Source organism: Lycium ferocissimum, chromosome 10 (assembly GCF_029784015.1).
Source record: "Lycium ferocissimum isolate CSIRO_LF1 chromosome 10, AGI_CSIRO_Lferr_CH_V1, whole genome shotgun sequence".
Taxonomy (NCBI): Eukaryota; Viridiplantae; Streptophyta; class Magnoliopsida; order Solanales; family Solanaceae; genus Lycium; species Lycium ferocissimum.
Genome location: NC_081351.1, coordinates 49,365,842 through 49,381,138, shown reverse-complemented (window position 1 = coordinate 49,381,138; position 15,297 = coordinate 49,365,842). Strand labels below are relative to the sequence as shown.

Genomic DNA, 15,297 nt, shown 5'->3' with positions numbered 1-15,297 from the left:
CGCAAGTAACTCCCCATGAAAATTTCTGTTTTTCTCATAGACAAGTAATTACTTGTGGATTTTTTCGTAAGAAACTCTAAAAATTCCCATGAAATTTTTGGTAAAAAAGGGAATTGTCTTACGGAATTTCAAATGGAGATATTCGCAAGTAACTCCCCGTGAAAATTTCTGTTTTTCTCATAGACAAGCAATTTCCGCGTCAATACAACCAGTCTTGGTTCTAGCATGATCTAAGAACATCGTTTCTTGCAAAGACGAACGACACAACTGCGCTGGTGCAGGCACTAAAGCATTATATTGTGCGGAAGTTTACAATACTCCGCCGATGTGGGACGTAGTCTGTTAGTCTCTCAAGGCAATTTATTGTCTCTCTCACTTTTCTTATTTCACTAAAATTTTTTGTCTTATTATTTCTTTGTCATTTTTTTGTTTGTTTTGAGGAAGGATGCATCAAAAAAATGATTTCATAAATCAAATAAAAACTCTATTTCAAGTTAAAGTAAATGGATCAAATTACGGCTATATAACTTATAATAGTAAAATATTCTTAGTCATTTTTACAAAAGTTCCATTTAGTATATACCGAGAATGACAAATTTAATTCATTTCTTAGATGAAAAGTGCCTTAATTAACAAATATTAAACATGTTACATGGTTATGTAATTGGTATAAATAAAAATAGTTCCGCCAATTCTAACAAAGGGATGCAAGAAATAATCCCCAACTAAAATCGCAGCAACAAAATCCCTATGTAATTTTGCAGGTAATAAAATTCCTAGGTAAATTCTCAAGAAATAATCCCCAAAGAAAATTGCAAAGAAAAAATCCTTAGGTAATTTTATGTAATAAAATCCCTAATTAAGTCCCCAAGAAATAATTCACATCTAAAATTGCAGCAACAATATCCCCAAATAATTCCGCAGGTAATAAAATCCCCATGAAAATTTTCAAGTAATAATCTCCAGTTAAATTCGCGTAAAAAAAAAATCCCCATGTAATTTTCCAGATAATAAAATCGCCAGGTAAATCCTCAAGAAATAATCCCTTGGTAAATCCGCAAGTACCATTACCTGGGGATTTTCGTACGAGTACTCAACCGAAATAATTATTTTATATTTTTGGTTGTTTACCTGCGGAATTACCTAGAAAAGTGATACTTGGGGATTATTTTCCCAAATAAATCCCCAGGTAATATTTTGGCGCTAAGTGGCGCTAAATTTACTTGCAAATTTACATGGGGAAATCACATCCACAGGTAAATATTCCAGAAACTAGGAATTTTTAAATTTTCGCATGAAAATCCGCAGGAATTACCTGCTGAAAAAATTCCCAGGTAAAATCCCCATGTAATTCGAGTTTATCTAGTAGTGGATATTCTTAAATAGTGTGAGGTATTATAGAAAAATCGTGCGAGTTTGATCGGAAGCTGAAAATGTTGCACCATATTTAGAGTGTCTTTGAGCTTACTCAGTCCAAATATGAATATCCAGAGCTTATTGTTCGTCAGGACGAGGTGACCATAAATAGTCGAATGACATGGGCCATATGGAACTTAGTTTTGTGGGGGAGAGGAGGGGTGGGGTTGGGGGGGGGGGGTTCATGTGCTTGCTTATTGGCTATTTGGGACTTAGTTCCGGCTGCATATTAGTTATTCGAAAAAACGCTGGGTTATTCCAACGAAAATATTGCTCCTGGCGGCCTCCTGATTTGTTTATCAAAGTTTTACTCCATATATTCACTTTAAGATCTAGCTTTTACTATATGTTGTAATAAAATACAATTAATTATTGAGTTGATGGTGATGGAGAATTTTATTGCTAGATATATGCTTATGTGTAGCAACAAAATTCGTCACATGTTAATATGTTATGTTGCGCATTAATTATGTTACTTTATAGGAAAAACTCTGCTGGAGTTTTTGTAAAATCGAGATCTAGTAGGTCAGGGTCCACTAATAGGGCGAGTTCGCTAAAAAATATCCAAAGGGATAAACAAACATTTAAATTGTCTAAAAAATTAAAACGAAGTGCGATTGTGTTCTATAATTGGAATTGATACGACGAGCACTAGCTAAGGGACACTTCTATTTATATTAGACGGCGTATGCTGCAAGCATTTTGGATTATAAGTATCTAGAGTTGTGATGTAGTTGTGTTTGATAATATATATATATATATATATATATATATATATATTTTTTTTTTTTATATTGCTAATAAACATACGTAAGTTGACACTGTTTTTATGCACACATATATAAGGAAACTATTTTGGACTATGTTCAAAACACGATTAATATAACATTATAGTTTGTGCTCCGTATCCAAAACTTTATTACATTAGTGTTTGCCACGAATACAAAGTTGGCAAAAATTTATTAATGCTTTTTAAAAGAGAAGACTTGTTTAAAAGGAAATTATTTTCCTTTCTTTGAGATAAAACAATAACAATATTTAAGCATTAGTTGATACTTTGAATTTTAATTCGATTAATTTAAAGGTGTAAAATATTCTATTGTTAATGTATGTAGATTGGACCTAAACGGAAAGACAACTTGTGGAAAAAGCAATTCTAATTAAGTAACTGCAGAAAAAATAATATACTCCCATGCACAATAAACCCTAACCCTAGCAAATTTGCTGTTGATATGGCCAACATGGCCGGCGGCCAGCCTCCTCCGGGGTCTGGTCAGCCACTGAATATAGCTTCCACTTCAGAGTTTCCTTTGTTGAATGCTCAGAACACTACTCCACCACCAACTATCCAAGACAAGTTCCTTGTGCTATTGAAAGATATTATGCAGCCTACTATTAAAGTTGATCCCATTGAACAAAATCCTGTTACATATGTTAATGGAATTCCTAGAGTACAATGGACAGAGAAGGAAGTAGAGAGGATGAATGCTATTGAAGAGATGCAGTATGCAGTTGTTGGAAAATTTTCATATTGGATGGCCGGAGATTGAAGAATTAAGAACTGCAATACCATTGCAGTGTGGCATTAAGGGGGATTGTAGGGTTGGAGTTTTTAGATCTCGACATGTTTTAATACGACTCTCATCCATGGAGGATTTTATAAATCTTACATCTAAAGGGTCGTATTTTATCAATTCGAAAGATGGCTATTACTATCAAATGAGGCCTTTAATATATGATCCTAACTTTACAGTTGAGGAAGAAACTACTAAATTTATGGCATGGATTTCTTTCCCCAATTTACTACCCACATATTTTGTAAAGGAGTCATTGTTTTCCTTGGCCTCAGCAGTTGGTAAGCCATTACACCTGGATATGGCAACCATTAACAAAACTCGCCCTAGTTGTGCTAGGGTAAAGGTTCTTGTTGATCTAAATGATGATCTACCCAAGTCTGTTCAAATGATTATAGTAAATGAAGATACTGGAAAGGAGAGAATTGTACCAGTGACTATTAGGTATGATCATATACCTAAATACTGTTTTGAATATAGACTACAAGGACACGATGAGAAAGAATGCAGAATTTTAAAACCTGATTTAATGTTGGAGAATGAGGGGAAAGACAAAGGAAGTGCAAATGAACACAAGGAAGAAGTTTCAACAGAGAGGAACAAGTCTGAGGGAGCAGTTAGCACAAAAGTTAGAGATAAAATGGAGAATCATCATCAAGGAAACAGAAAAAATTATCCTGTTAAGATTTTGAAAAGTGGAAAAGTAGTTGGAAATTGGCAGACCTGGAATGCTATAAAGGATAACAGAATAAATACTAAGGAGACACGAAAAGGGAAAGAGCTTGCTATTTCTGAAAGTCAAACAAGTCCTCCCATTCAAACTCAAAATAAGTTTGATGCTTTGACTGATGAAAGGGATGATGAGGACAAGGAAGAACAGTCACCAAATAATGAAGGATTAGAGGAGGAAGCTAGGGGCAACAATACAAATGTAGATTTTGGAAAAACAGATAGTGCAAAAATCAGCGAAGAAGTGCAAGTACAGGAAAAGGGCATAACAACTGGAAGTGAAGAAGTGCAACAACAGGAAAAAGGCATAAGTGAAACTGTGTCAGATAAAGGGGAGAAGCAGACCAAATGGGGGGATAGGGTGGAAGAGCCTGAGGGTACTGAGGAGAAGAATGAGGATACAGAGGAGGTGCAGACAAAGGAAAGCACTTCACATGGAGATTCCTCCAAAGAACTAAAAGATTTACCCATAGAGAAGATGATAAAGATAGGGAACAACAATGCTCAGAATAGAGAGGAAGCTACAAAGGAGAGTTCCACTTGTGCATCCTCTTCAAAGGAATCAGATAGCAAAAAGGATCATTCTGTAGAGCCACAATCAGGAGATTAGTAATGGGAGAAATAAGATAATTGAGAGGAAACCACCAGATGGGGATCCAGGGATATACAATAACTGTGCATAGGCAGATGTAGTTAATGGGGCTGAGTTTAACCATCAGCAGAGCAATCATGATGAAATCATTACAAATACAATAAGTAAAGAAACTGGCACAGATTCTACCAAACTCCAATTTGCAAAAGTCAGTCAAGAACAAGAGCACATGTTGATTGATTTAAACAAGAAGGCTGCTGATAGTTCTTCATTAGAGTTGCTGGAGCATGCTAAAAAGGAGAACCAAGTGCCTACAATCAATAATCAGAGTCATTTAGCAATACAACACAAGATTCCACATCCTAATTCCAGTCTTCAGGATATTGTATCACATAAAGTATCTCAAACTGAAACGCAAGAAGTTTCAGAAGGGATTCAGCAAGTAGAGGAAGATAAAGGAATGGAAGACAGAGCCAACAATATTCACAAAGTAGCTAGAGAAGCTGGTTTATCACCAAAGGCTCTAGTTAAGAGTGGAAAGAAACATAAAGTTCAGGAGGTTATTCAAACCAAGAGAACTTCAAAGAGGACTGCTTCTTCAAAAGTTAAATGATGATTAAAGCTCTAATTTGGAACATTAGGTCTGTTAACACTCAACAGGATTTTCAGAGGCTCATCAACTTATAAAATCAACACAAATGTTTCATAGTGCTCTATTGGAACCTTTTCAGAATTGTAGAAATTTGCAAAAATATAAAAGAAGACTTGGCATGGAGAATGCTATTGCTAATAGGAATGGTAAAATTTGGGTTTTTATGGAGGCTACAGTACAATGGGAATTCTTAATGGATGCAGAACAACAAATCACCTTGAAGATCAATCACCAAGACATAGAGAAAGATATCATAGTTTCTTTTGTCTATGCAAAGTGTGATGAGGGAGAGAGGCAAGCATTGTGGGATGACATGTATCAAATTACAAGTTCTATGAACATACCATGGATGATTGGAGGAGATTTTAATGTTATATTATCAGATGAGGTGAAACTTGGGGGTGCACCTGTAACTCTGAATGAAACTGAAGATTTTGCTTTTTGTGTAAATTCTTGTGACTTATTTGACATGGGGTTTAAAGGGAGTCCATACACTTGGTGGAATGGTAGAGCAGCAGAGGACTGCATTTTCAAAAGGTTGGATAGAATCATGGTAAATTCCCATTTTCAGGAAGTATTTCCCCAAATAGAAGTGGAACATTTGACCAGAACAGGGTTTGATCATTCCCCTTTATTATTATCTTATGGAGAAATTGCTATCAATATGAAGAAACCTTTTAGGTTTTTGAATTTCTGGATTCAACATGAGTCTTTCAAGGAGGTGGTTAAGCAACATTGGCAGACAAAATTTGTGGGGACACCTTTCTTGGCATTTAAACAGAGATTAAAGAATCTTAAAAGGGCTTTATCTAAATGGAGCAGAGAGACTTATGGGGATATTTTTAAGCAATTATCTATTAGGGAAGAGGTGGTTAAGGTGAAGGAACAATTGTTTGAAGAAGATCCTAGCATTATCAATAGAATTGTTCTTCAAAAGGCACAAGCTGAGCTAAAAAAGTATCTAATTATTGAAGAGAAGTATTGGAAGGAGAAAGCAGGTGTTACTTGGTTCATTGAAGGAGATAGAAACACCAATTTTTTCCATAATCATGTTAATGGCAAAAGGAAAAAATTGCAGTTAAAGAGAATTCAGAATGATAATGGGGTTTGGCTGGATTCAGTGGAATAGATCTCAGAAGAGGATGAAGTTTTCAGCAATCAATTCAAGCAAGGGGGTGATACTGAAGATTTTGAAATCCTTCAACATGTCCCAGCAATGGTATCACATGAGCAAAATGTGGCTTTGTGTTCTTATCCAACTAAAGAGGAGGTCAAAGGGGCAGTGTTTGCTTTGAGGGGGGACAGTGCTAGTGGACCAGATGGTTTCACAGGCTTATTTTATCAGCAATGTTGAGATATTGTCGGAAATGATGTCCATGATGTAGTTTTGGCTTTCTTCGATGGTAAAGAACTTCCTAAATCCATTACTCATACAAATCTGGTTCTAATTCCTAAGAAACAGTCTGTGCAAACATTTTCAGATATGAGACCTATCAGTTTATCTAATTTAATTAATAAGGTGATTTCAAGGGTCTTACATGGCAGATTGGAAAGCATTATACCTTCATTGATTTCTTCAAATCAATCAGGGTTTGTAAAAGAGAGGAGTATATTTGAGAATATATTGCTCACTCAGGAGATAGTCTCAGATATTAGGATAAAGGGAAAGCCTGCAAATGTGATTATCAAATTGGATATGGCTAAGGCTTATGACAGAGTTTCTTGGAGGTATTTAATGTATGTGTTAAGAAAGATGGGTTTTACAGAGCATCTTATCATTCTTATCAGGAGGTTGATAGAGAACAATTGCTATTCTGTGCTACTAAATGGACAAGCTACTGGATTTTTTCATTCTTCTAGAGGAGTGAAACAAGGGGATCCTCTCTCCCCTGCTTTATTTCTACTCTCAGCAGAGGTACTTTCAAGGGCACTAAATGGTTTATTTGATGATGACAAGTATATTGGGTATGGGATGACTCCTATGCTGATGATACAATTATTTTTGCTATTGCTGATCCTTACTCTCTAGGGAGAATCTTGCAGATATTGAAGAAATATGAATAGACTTCTGGGCAGTTAATCAATAATTCCAAGAGTTCATTTAATATGTACTCTAAGGTGGGCAGTAATCTGTTTCAGTCAGTGGAGGACATCACTAGTTTTGCTCAGGGGCAATTTTCATTCACTTATCTAGGGTGTCCTATTTGCCATTCCAGGAAAAATAAAATTTATTATGCTGATCTTTTCAAGAAAGTGAAAGGAAAACTACACTCTTGGAAAGGAAAGTTACTATTTTTTGGAGGAAAAGTTGTACTAATCAGTAGTGTACTTCAAAGCATGCCAATTCATCTCCTTTCAGTGATTGCACCCCCTAAATGTGTAATTAATGAGCTACCTAGGATCTTTGCTAGATTCTTTTGGAGTAACAAGGAAGAAGGAAGGAGTAGACACTGGATTGCTTGGAAGGATGTATGTGTTCCTACGTTGGAAGGTGGATTAAGATTTAAATCTCTTTTTGATGTATCTAATTCCTTATTAGCTAAATTATGGTGGAGATCTATAACCACATCTTCTTTATGGGCAGACTACATGTGGAATAAGTATTGCAAAAAAGAAATTCCTACATTGGTTCAATGGAAAGGGGGGGACTCAAGTTTGGAAGAAAATGCTCCAAGTTAGGGAAGAAATGGAGCATGAGATCTGGTGGCAGATTAAGGGAGGTACTACTAATGTTTGGTATGAGAATTGGACCAAATTGGGTGCTCTACTTTATGTAGTTCCTATTGATTCCCCCTTAAATGAAGATTTACAAGATGTGGCAGAACTTATAGAGGAAGGTGGTTGGAAAGACCATTTGCTTAGTCAATACTTTCCAACAGACATAGTGGAGCACATCAGGGCAGAAATCCATATAGAGGAGTTGGAAGGAAACTGGGATAGACCTTGGTAGATGCCTAATAGCACAAGAAAATTTACTGTAAATAGTGCATGGAACATATTGAGGCAGAGGAAGCAGGAAGTAGCAGACTTTAAACATTTGTGGATTAAGGGTGTGCCATTCAAAATTTCATTCTTTCTGTGGAGGCTGTGGAAATCTATCCTACCTGCAGATGGTACATTAAGGAGGATAAGGATTCCTGTGGTTTCAAGGTGTTATTGTTATGCTATTCCACAACAGGAGGATATCCAACATCTTTTCTTAACTAGTCAATTTGCTTCAGAGGTGTGGAATGTGTTTAGGCAAGCGGTGGGTATTCAAATGAATTTTGTTTAGATTTATCAGGTTATCAGAACTTGGTGGAAGATTGAGTGTGCAGAAAAGTTCAAGCCTATTTTACATGCAATGCCTGCTATGATTACATGGGAGTTGTGGAAGAGAAGGAACACTATTAAACATGGAGGAAAGGTGAGCCTTAATAAAGTAGTAGATGAGGTGAATAGGAACCTGTTCTATCTAACAAAAATCAGATATCCATGGCTGAAAAATGTTTCTTTTCTTTGGCCTTCGGTAGCATTTTTAGAAGGTTATAAGCCTATTCTGATAACTAAGACTGTTTACTGGAGATTGCCTAATGAGAGTTGGTACAAGTGTAATACTGATAGGGCATCTAAGGGTAATCCTGGGCCTAGTTCTTATGGTTTTTGTGTGAGAGATTGGCAGGGGAATTTGATTTATGCAGAATGTAAGGAACTGGGGATTAACTCTAATGTTTTTGCTGAGGCAAGAGCTATGACGAAAGGGTTGTTGTATTGTGTGACTCAGGAACTACACCCATTGATCTTGGAAACAGACTCTTTACTAATGAAGAATGTGGTTGATGGTGTATGGGAGATACCATGGTGTGTCATCACAGAGGTGGAGGGAATTAGAAAAATGAAGGCTGAGTTTAATGTGATAAAAAAACATGTATACAGAGAGGGGAACACACTGGCAGACTTTTTAACTAACCTAGCTTTTGATGTTGCAGGTACACAAAGCTTTAAACTCATTTGCGGAATTACCTAGTACAGGAAGGAAGATTTTAAATCTGAACAAACATCAAGTCCCCAATCTTAGGATCAGGAATGCTAAGAATGCAGAACTTATTGGTGTACCTTGACTTTGTGACACAAATATTGACAAAGCTTTTAATGGTGGTATTAGCTTTAGCTCATTCCATTGAAGCTGAGTTAATAAGTGTGAAACAGAGTCAAAGTTACAGTCATTTCAAGAGCAATTTGTTGGTCAAAGAATCAATAATGAGGTAATTAACTCTGTATTTTTCTGGGTACGTTATATACTATGAATGTTATTGCTTAGAATCTGAAATTCACCCTTTCATGGTTAAAAGAGGATACTTAGTCGTAGCAAGTGTAAAAAGTTATCTAGTTAAATTATCGAGTTAATTGTCTATATTTTCTGTAATTTGAGGACTGTGGATCAACTAACATCAGCTTGGGACTATTGAGAAGATGAAAGAGTACAACAACAACAATCAACGCGGTACACACATCGACACACTCAGGCAGCATATTAGCGGTTTTTTCAATAAATCGAAGTTACCCCTAGCTAAAAGCGGACATAGCAATCGTTCTTTACTCATATGAAGGAAAAGCAAAGATTAGGAGCACATTTTACCTGAAGGACGAAGATCTGGTTTATCTAAGCTTTAACTCCTCGGATATGGGTTTGCTGCACCGGTGAGAGCTTGGAGGTGCAAAGATAACGTAGATCCATATCGGAAAGCTAGATCTTTCAACTATGGTGGATGTGCAGTAGGTTCACTTCAGTGAAGACATCCTCTCTAAAAATTTCCTAATTGAGTAGAAAGGGAAAGTGATGGTCGGCTGATACTTTTTGTTGTTGTTTTTGGGCTGGACCTTACCCGGTCCAGTTGCTTTAGCTGTTGTTTCTTTATTTTTCTTGTTGAACTTCTTTACTATTTATTAATAATATCCCTCCACTAAGTAATTACTTAGTGGTTTCCAAAAAAAAAAAAAAAGATTGGACCTAAATAATACTTATTATTTTTTATCAAATTTTGATTTGGATAATTATAATTCAAATTATTAAATTAATCTTACATGTTTAAAACGAAACAAAGTAGAAATTTGATTTTCTATTTAAACTAAGAACTACTATTTTTAAATTTTTGGTAAATATTCTTGGTTTAGCTCATTTTACTTGTCATGTTTTCTTTTGCATGATTTTTTAAGGAAACGTCAATTAGAATTATAATTTGACTAATTTACCTTATTAATTATTTGATCTCCATTTAATATTATTTTTTCTTTTATGACATTAATCTCTTTTCACATTTATTAGAGTAAGAATAAAAATGAAAAAGTAATTAAATTCTATCTTATTTTAAAATATAAATATTTTAAGTATATTTATTTTAGTAAACATAACAAATAAATGACATGGCGGAATAGCAAATACAACAGTTAAATATCTAGATTAGATCTCAAGCTAATATAAGAAAAGAAAGGAAATTGTATGGTTTGACTACTTAACCTTTTGAAGAAAAGCAATAATATGGAGTCCATATTTTTTGTTGTACAATAATTTCATTTGCTCTCACTAATGGGTTGATACGCATGTGACAATGAATCCACTATTATTGACTTAATGGGGATGCTTTGGGAATTACATGAATATTGTTTGATTTTTAATATGGAGTGCACTTTTTTTTTTTTTTTTTTTTTTGACATTGCTTGTTTTTTTAATATGGGGTCCACTTTTTTTTTGATATTGCTTGATTTTTTTAATATGGGGTCCACTTTTTTTTTACATGAGTTTGGAGATGGTGGGGTCCACTTTTTTTCCTTTTTTTTTTTTTTTTAATATTGCTTGGTGTTTTTAGTATGGGGCCCACCTATTTTTTTTGTTGGTCCGTGACTGACGACGAAGCATGGGTTTAACCCATGCTTCTATATAGTAGTAACTACACGGCACCACGGGCCCAACACTTTGAATTATAGCGTATGTATGTGTATGTAGTTGTGTTTGGACAGTGATAATATATATATATATATATATATATATATATATATATATTTTATATTGCTAATAAACATACGTAAGTTGACACTGTTTTTATGCATATATATACTATGTTCAAAACACGATTAATATAACATTATAGTTTGTGCTCCGTATCCAAAACTTTATTATATTAGTGTTTGCTAGGAATACAAAGTTGGCAAAAATTTATTAATACTTTTTAAAAAAGAAGACTTGTTTAAAAGGAAACTATTTTCCTATCTTTGAGATAAAACAATATCAATATTTAAGCATTAGTTGATACTTTGAATTTTCATTCGATTAATTTAAAGGTGTAAAATATTCTATTGTTAATGTATGTAGATTGGACCTAAACAATACTTATTATTTTTTTTAATCAAATTTTGATTTGGATAATTCTAATTCAAATTATTAAATTAATTTTGCATGTTTAAAACGAAACAAAGTAGAAATTTGATTTTCTATTTAAACGAAGAACTACTATTTTTTAATTTTTGGTAAATATTCTTGGTTTAGCTCATTTTACTTGTCATGTTGTCTTTTGCACAGCTTTTTAAGGAAACGTTAATTAGAATTATAATTTGACTAATTTACCTTATTAATTATTTGATCTCCATTTAACATTATTTTTTCTTTTACCACATTAATCTCTTTTCACATTTATTAGAGTAAGAATAAAAATGAAAAAGTAATTAAATTCTATCTTATTTTAAAATATAAATATTTTAAGTATATTTATTTTAGTAAACATAACAAATAAATGACATGGCGGAATAGCAAATACAACAGTTAAATATCTAGATTAGATCTCAGGCTAATATAAGAAAAGAAAGGAAATTGTATGGTTTGGCTACTTAACCTTTTAAAGAAAAGCAATAATATGGGGTCCATGTTTTTTGCTGTACAATAATTTCATTTGCTCTTACTAATAGGTTGATACGCATGTGGCAATGAATCCACCATTATTGACTTAATGAGGATACTTTGAGAATTACATGAATATTGTTTGATTTTTTAATATGGGGTGCATGTTTTTTTTTTTTTTTAAAGAGTGACTGACGACGAAGCATGGGTCTTCTATATAGTAGTAATTCCTAGACTAGAATATTCAAATGTCATCTTCTTTAGTATCTTTCAAAACTTAATGAAACATATCATGCTGCATTTACTTTTTGTATCTGTTAGATTAACATGTTTCACAAAAAAATAGTCTTTAAAAAGTGTCATTTTTTCACCACTGGAATTATATTTGATTGAAATAAAAAAAAATTGTAGCTCAGAGTAATCAGATCTCCCCTCATGAAATTGATGTTGGATAGAACTTCCCTGACGATTAAATGAAATAAAGTTAACACATTAGAATTATATTTGTACTTTGAAAAATATAAAAGCTAGTATTTGAAAAGAAAAAAAAAAAAACTTTAAAGGGTACATAAATATCAAATCAAACCTGAAATGATAAAAACCAAGCATATAGCGTGGTAGATTGCCTTTTGTATGTTATTCGATTAAGTATGTACTCCCTCCATTCACTTTTACTTATCATGTTTTACTTCTCGAGAGTCAATTTAATTTATGATTTTTGAAGCTAAATTGAACTAGATTAATTTAATATTGTAAAATTAAAATTCAGATGTTCGAAAACTATTCAAAAAAATACAACTCCTAAGTTGCAATCTTCTCAAACTGATACGATGAAAAAATACATCTTGAAATGTTGGTCAAAGTTCATGTAATTTGACTCTCCAGAAGCGAAAACGTGACAAGTAAAAGTGAACGAACAGAGTATGTAACTTGGAAAATGGAGACAATGGAAAATGAAAAGGAGCCGGATCCCATCTCCCCCCTCCCATGAGTTAATTCCTTAGATGGTCACCCAAGCTTGAAAAATTGCCTATAAATATCACTTTTGTTTCTTTTAGTATAATAAAATCACTCAACTATCACTATTTTTTTCAAAATATACTAAACATTTCAAAAGCATCCTTCTCTCCTAATTGGCATGACACATTATGAACTCCTTTTTTTTTTTTTTTTTTAAATAAATTAATATTATGCCTATTTAACTCATTAAACCCATTTAACCAAACTCATACATTATACTCGATAAAAAAAAATCCGATTAAAATGCGGCATTGGAACGAACTAGCATGTAATATAAATGAATTTACATTAAAAGATGAAGTTTTTAAATCTAAAGACAAAGATTTAAAAATTAAAATTAAAATATGATTTTTTGAATATGAGTTACTTTAGGGCTTTAGATTAATATATTGCTAGATATTTATAACATGACAAGTTGAGATATCTATATCTTAACATGGAATCGACTAAGAATATATTTGTGTTCTTTGCGTAATAATATAATATTTTAAAATAAATATGATATCAATAAAAATATTTATACCTTTGACATGAGAAATTAAAAGATCTCGATGATATGAAAATGAAATATCAAAAAATTACACACTACATTTTTAAGGATTAATAACTCAAAATATAAAGAAAAAAATTTACACTAACTTTATTTTTAAAATATACGATTCAATTAGATTTTTAAAAGTTAAACGTATATACTATGTATCGGAGGCTAAGATTTATGTCCTCCTCCATGTGATTATCATTTTTGGAATGAACAAGCTGGGGTCATTCCTAACTCCTCCATCATAAAGGTGGAACCTTGATAAATAATAATAATAATAATAAAAAAGAGTTAAGCTTATACTAAAGTAATCTTTGTGTCCATATTAATGTGGAATATATGTTGTTTAATGTGAAAAAAATATGCTAGTTGAAAGGATCTAAAGATGAATAGAAAGATAAAACTACTTAAATATTAATTTAAACAGAAATATAATATATTTGAATAGAGACAAACAAAATCTTAGATTTGAAAAGAGTTGCTTAATAGAAAGTATGGTTTGATTCTTTTACCGGTTTTTAATTTGCTCAGGTTTGATCGGGTATAAGACATGAGTTTGATTAAATGGGTTTAATGAGTTAAATATATTTGTTATTTAAAAAGAAGAACTTTAATGACATGACACGCTAACTAGGAGAGAAGGAAATTTTTGAGGTGATTATTGATTAGTATATTTTGAGCTGCTTGATCTTACATGTTCATTGTTTCAGGTTTGAAGAGTAAAGCATATTGGATTTTGTTAGAGGCTGGTTCTAAAGGCTCTCCAGTGTGTTGCTGAGTAGAAATCAACTGCTGATCAGCAACTACAAATGACTGACCAACAACTGTCAAGGCCATGGATGGATGATCAAGATCTGCGTATTAGGGTTCTGCATGAAAATAGAAGGAGAGAGAAGAGAGCGTTTTTATTTATATTTTTTATAAACGATAAATTAAAATCGATATAAGTAATCTACTCAGTGCCCATAAAATAGATTACAATGCTACAAGGCAAACCATATGTGAAGTGGACGGAGAATGAAGTGGCAAGAATGGAGGCTTTGGAAGAAATAAAGCTTGCAGTTGTAGGAAAATTTTCTTATGGGTTGCCATATATTGAGCAATTGTGCACAATAATTCCAAAACAATGTGGAATAAAGGGGGAATGTAGAGTCAGGTTCTTTAGAAAGAGACATGTGCTCATCAGATTTTGAATGAAGATTTTATCAATCTAACTTCTAAACCTGCTTACTTTTTGATTGATAGGGAAGGATATTCATACCAAATGAAGCCACTTATATATGATTCTAAGTTTAAGGTTGATGAGGAAAGCTCTAGAACAATGGAATGGATTTCTTTTCCTAATTTATTGCCAACTTACTTTGTGAAGGAAGCTTTATTTACTCTTGCTTCAGCAGTGGGCAAGCCTATTCATTTAGATCTGGCTACAATCAATAAAACTAGACCTAGTTATGCTAGGGTTAAAGTTTTAGTTGATTTGTTATCAGATCTGGCAACTGAAGTTAGGATGGACATTAGGATGAGCAAACTCTGAGTAGTAGAACAATAGATGTGAAGATTTATTATGAGTACCTACCAAAATATTGCAAAAAGTGTAGATTACAAGGACATAATGAAGATGAATGTACGATAATTCATCCAGAGTTTGCTTATAAAGAAGAGGACAAGTAAGGTCAGTTAGAGGAACATAATACCAGTTGTATGGACCTCTCTCAAGTGCAACAACAATAACAAGAATGAGTGCAAGATAAGGAGAAAACAAGTACAAACAAAGCAATTCAGGTGGAGACAAAGAGAAGGACAAAGGGAAGGTGATCAAGAACAAAGGACAATCAAATCCTTTAAAATCATCTGCTGGGATGATATCAAGCAGGAAATGGGTTGGAAATCAAGGTGTTTAGAATC

At 33.3% G+C, this 15,297-nt stretch overlaps 1 protein-coding gene across 1 annotated transcript; it reads left to right on the top strand.

Annotated features, from left to right (window-relative positions):
* Window positions 1-5,009: 5,009 nt before the first annotated feature.
* On the top strand, window positions 5,010-6,092 carry LOC132034982 (uncharacterized). The gene has a single exon (XM_059425304.1). The coding sequence runs from the start codon at window positions 5,010-5,012 to the stop codon at window positions 6,090-6,092; it is 1,083 nt and encodes a 360-aa protein (XP_059281287.1).
* The last annotated feature ends 9,205 nt before the right edge of the window (window positions 6,093-15,297 follow it).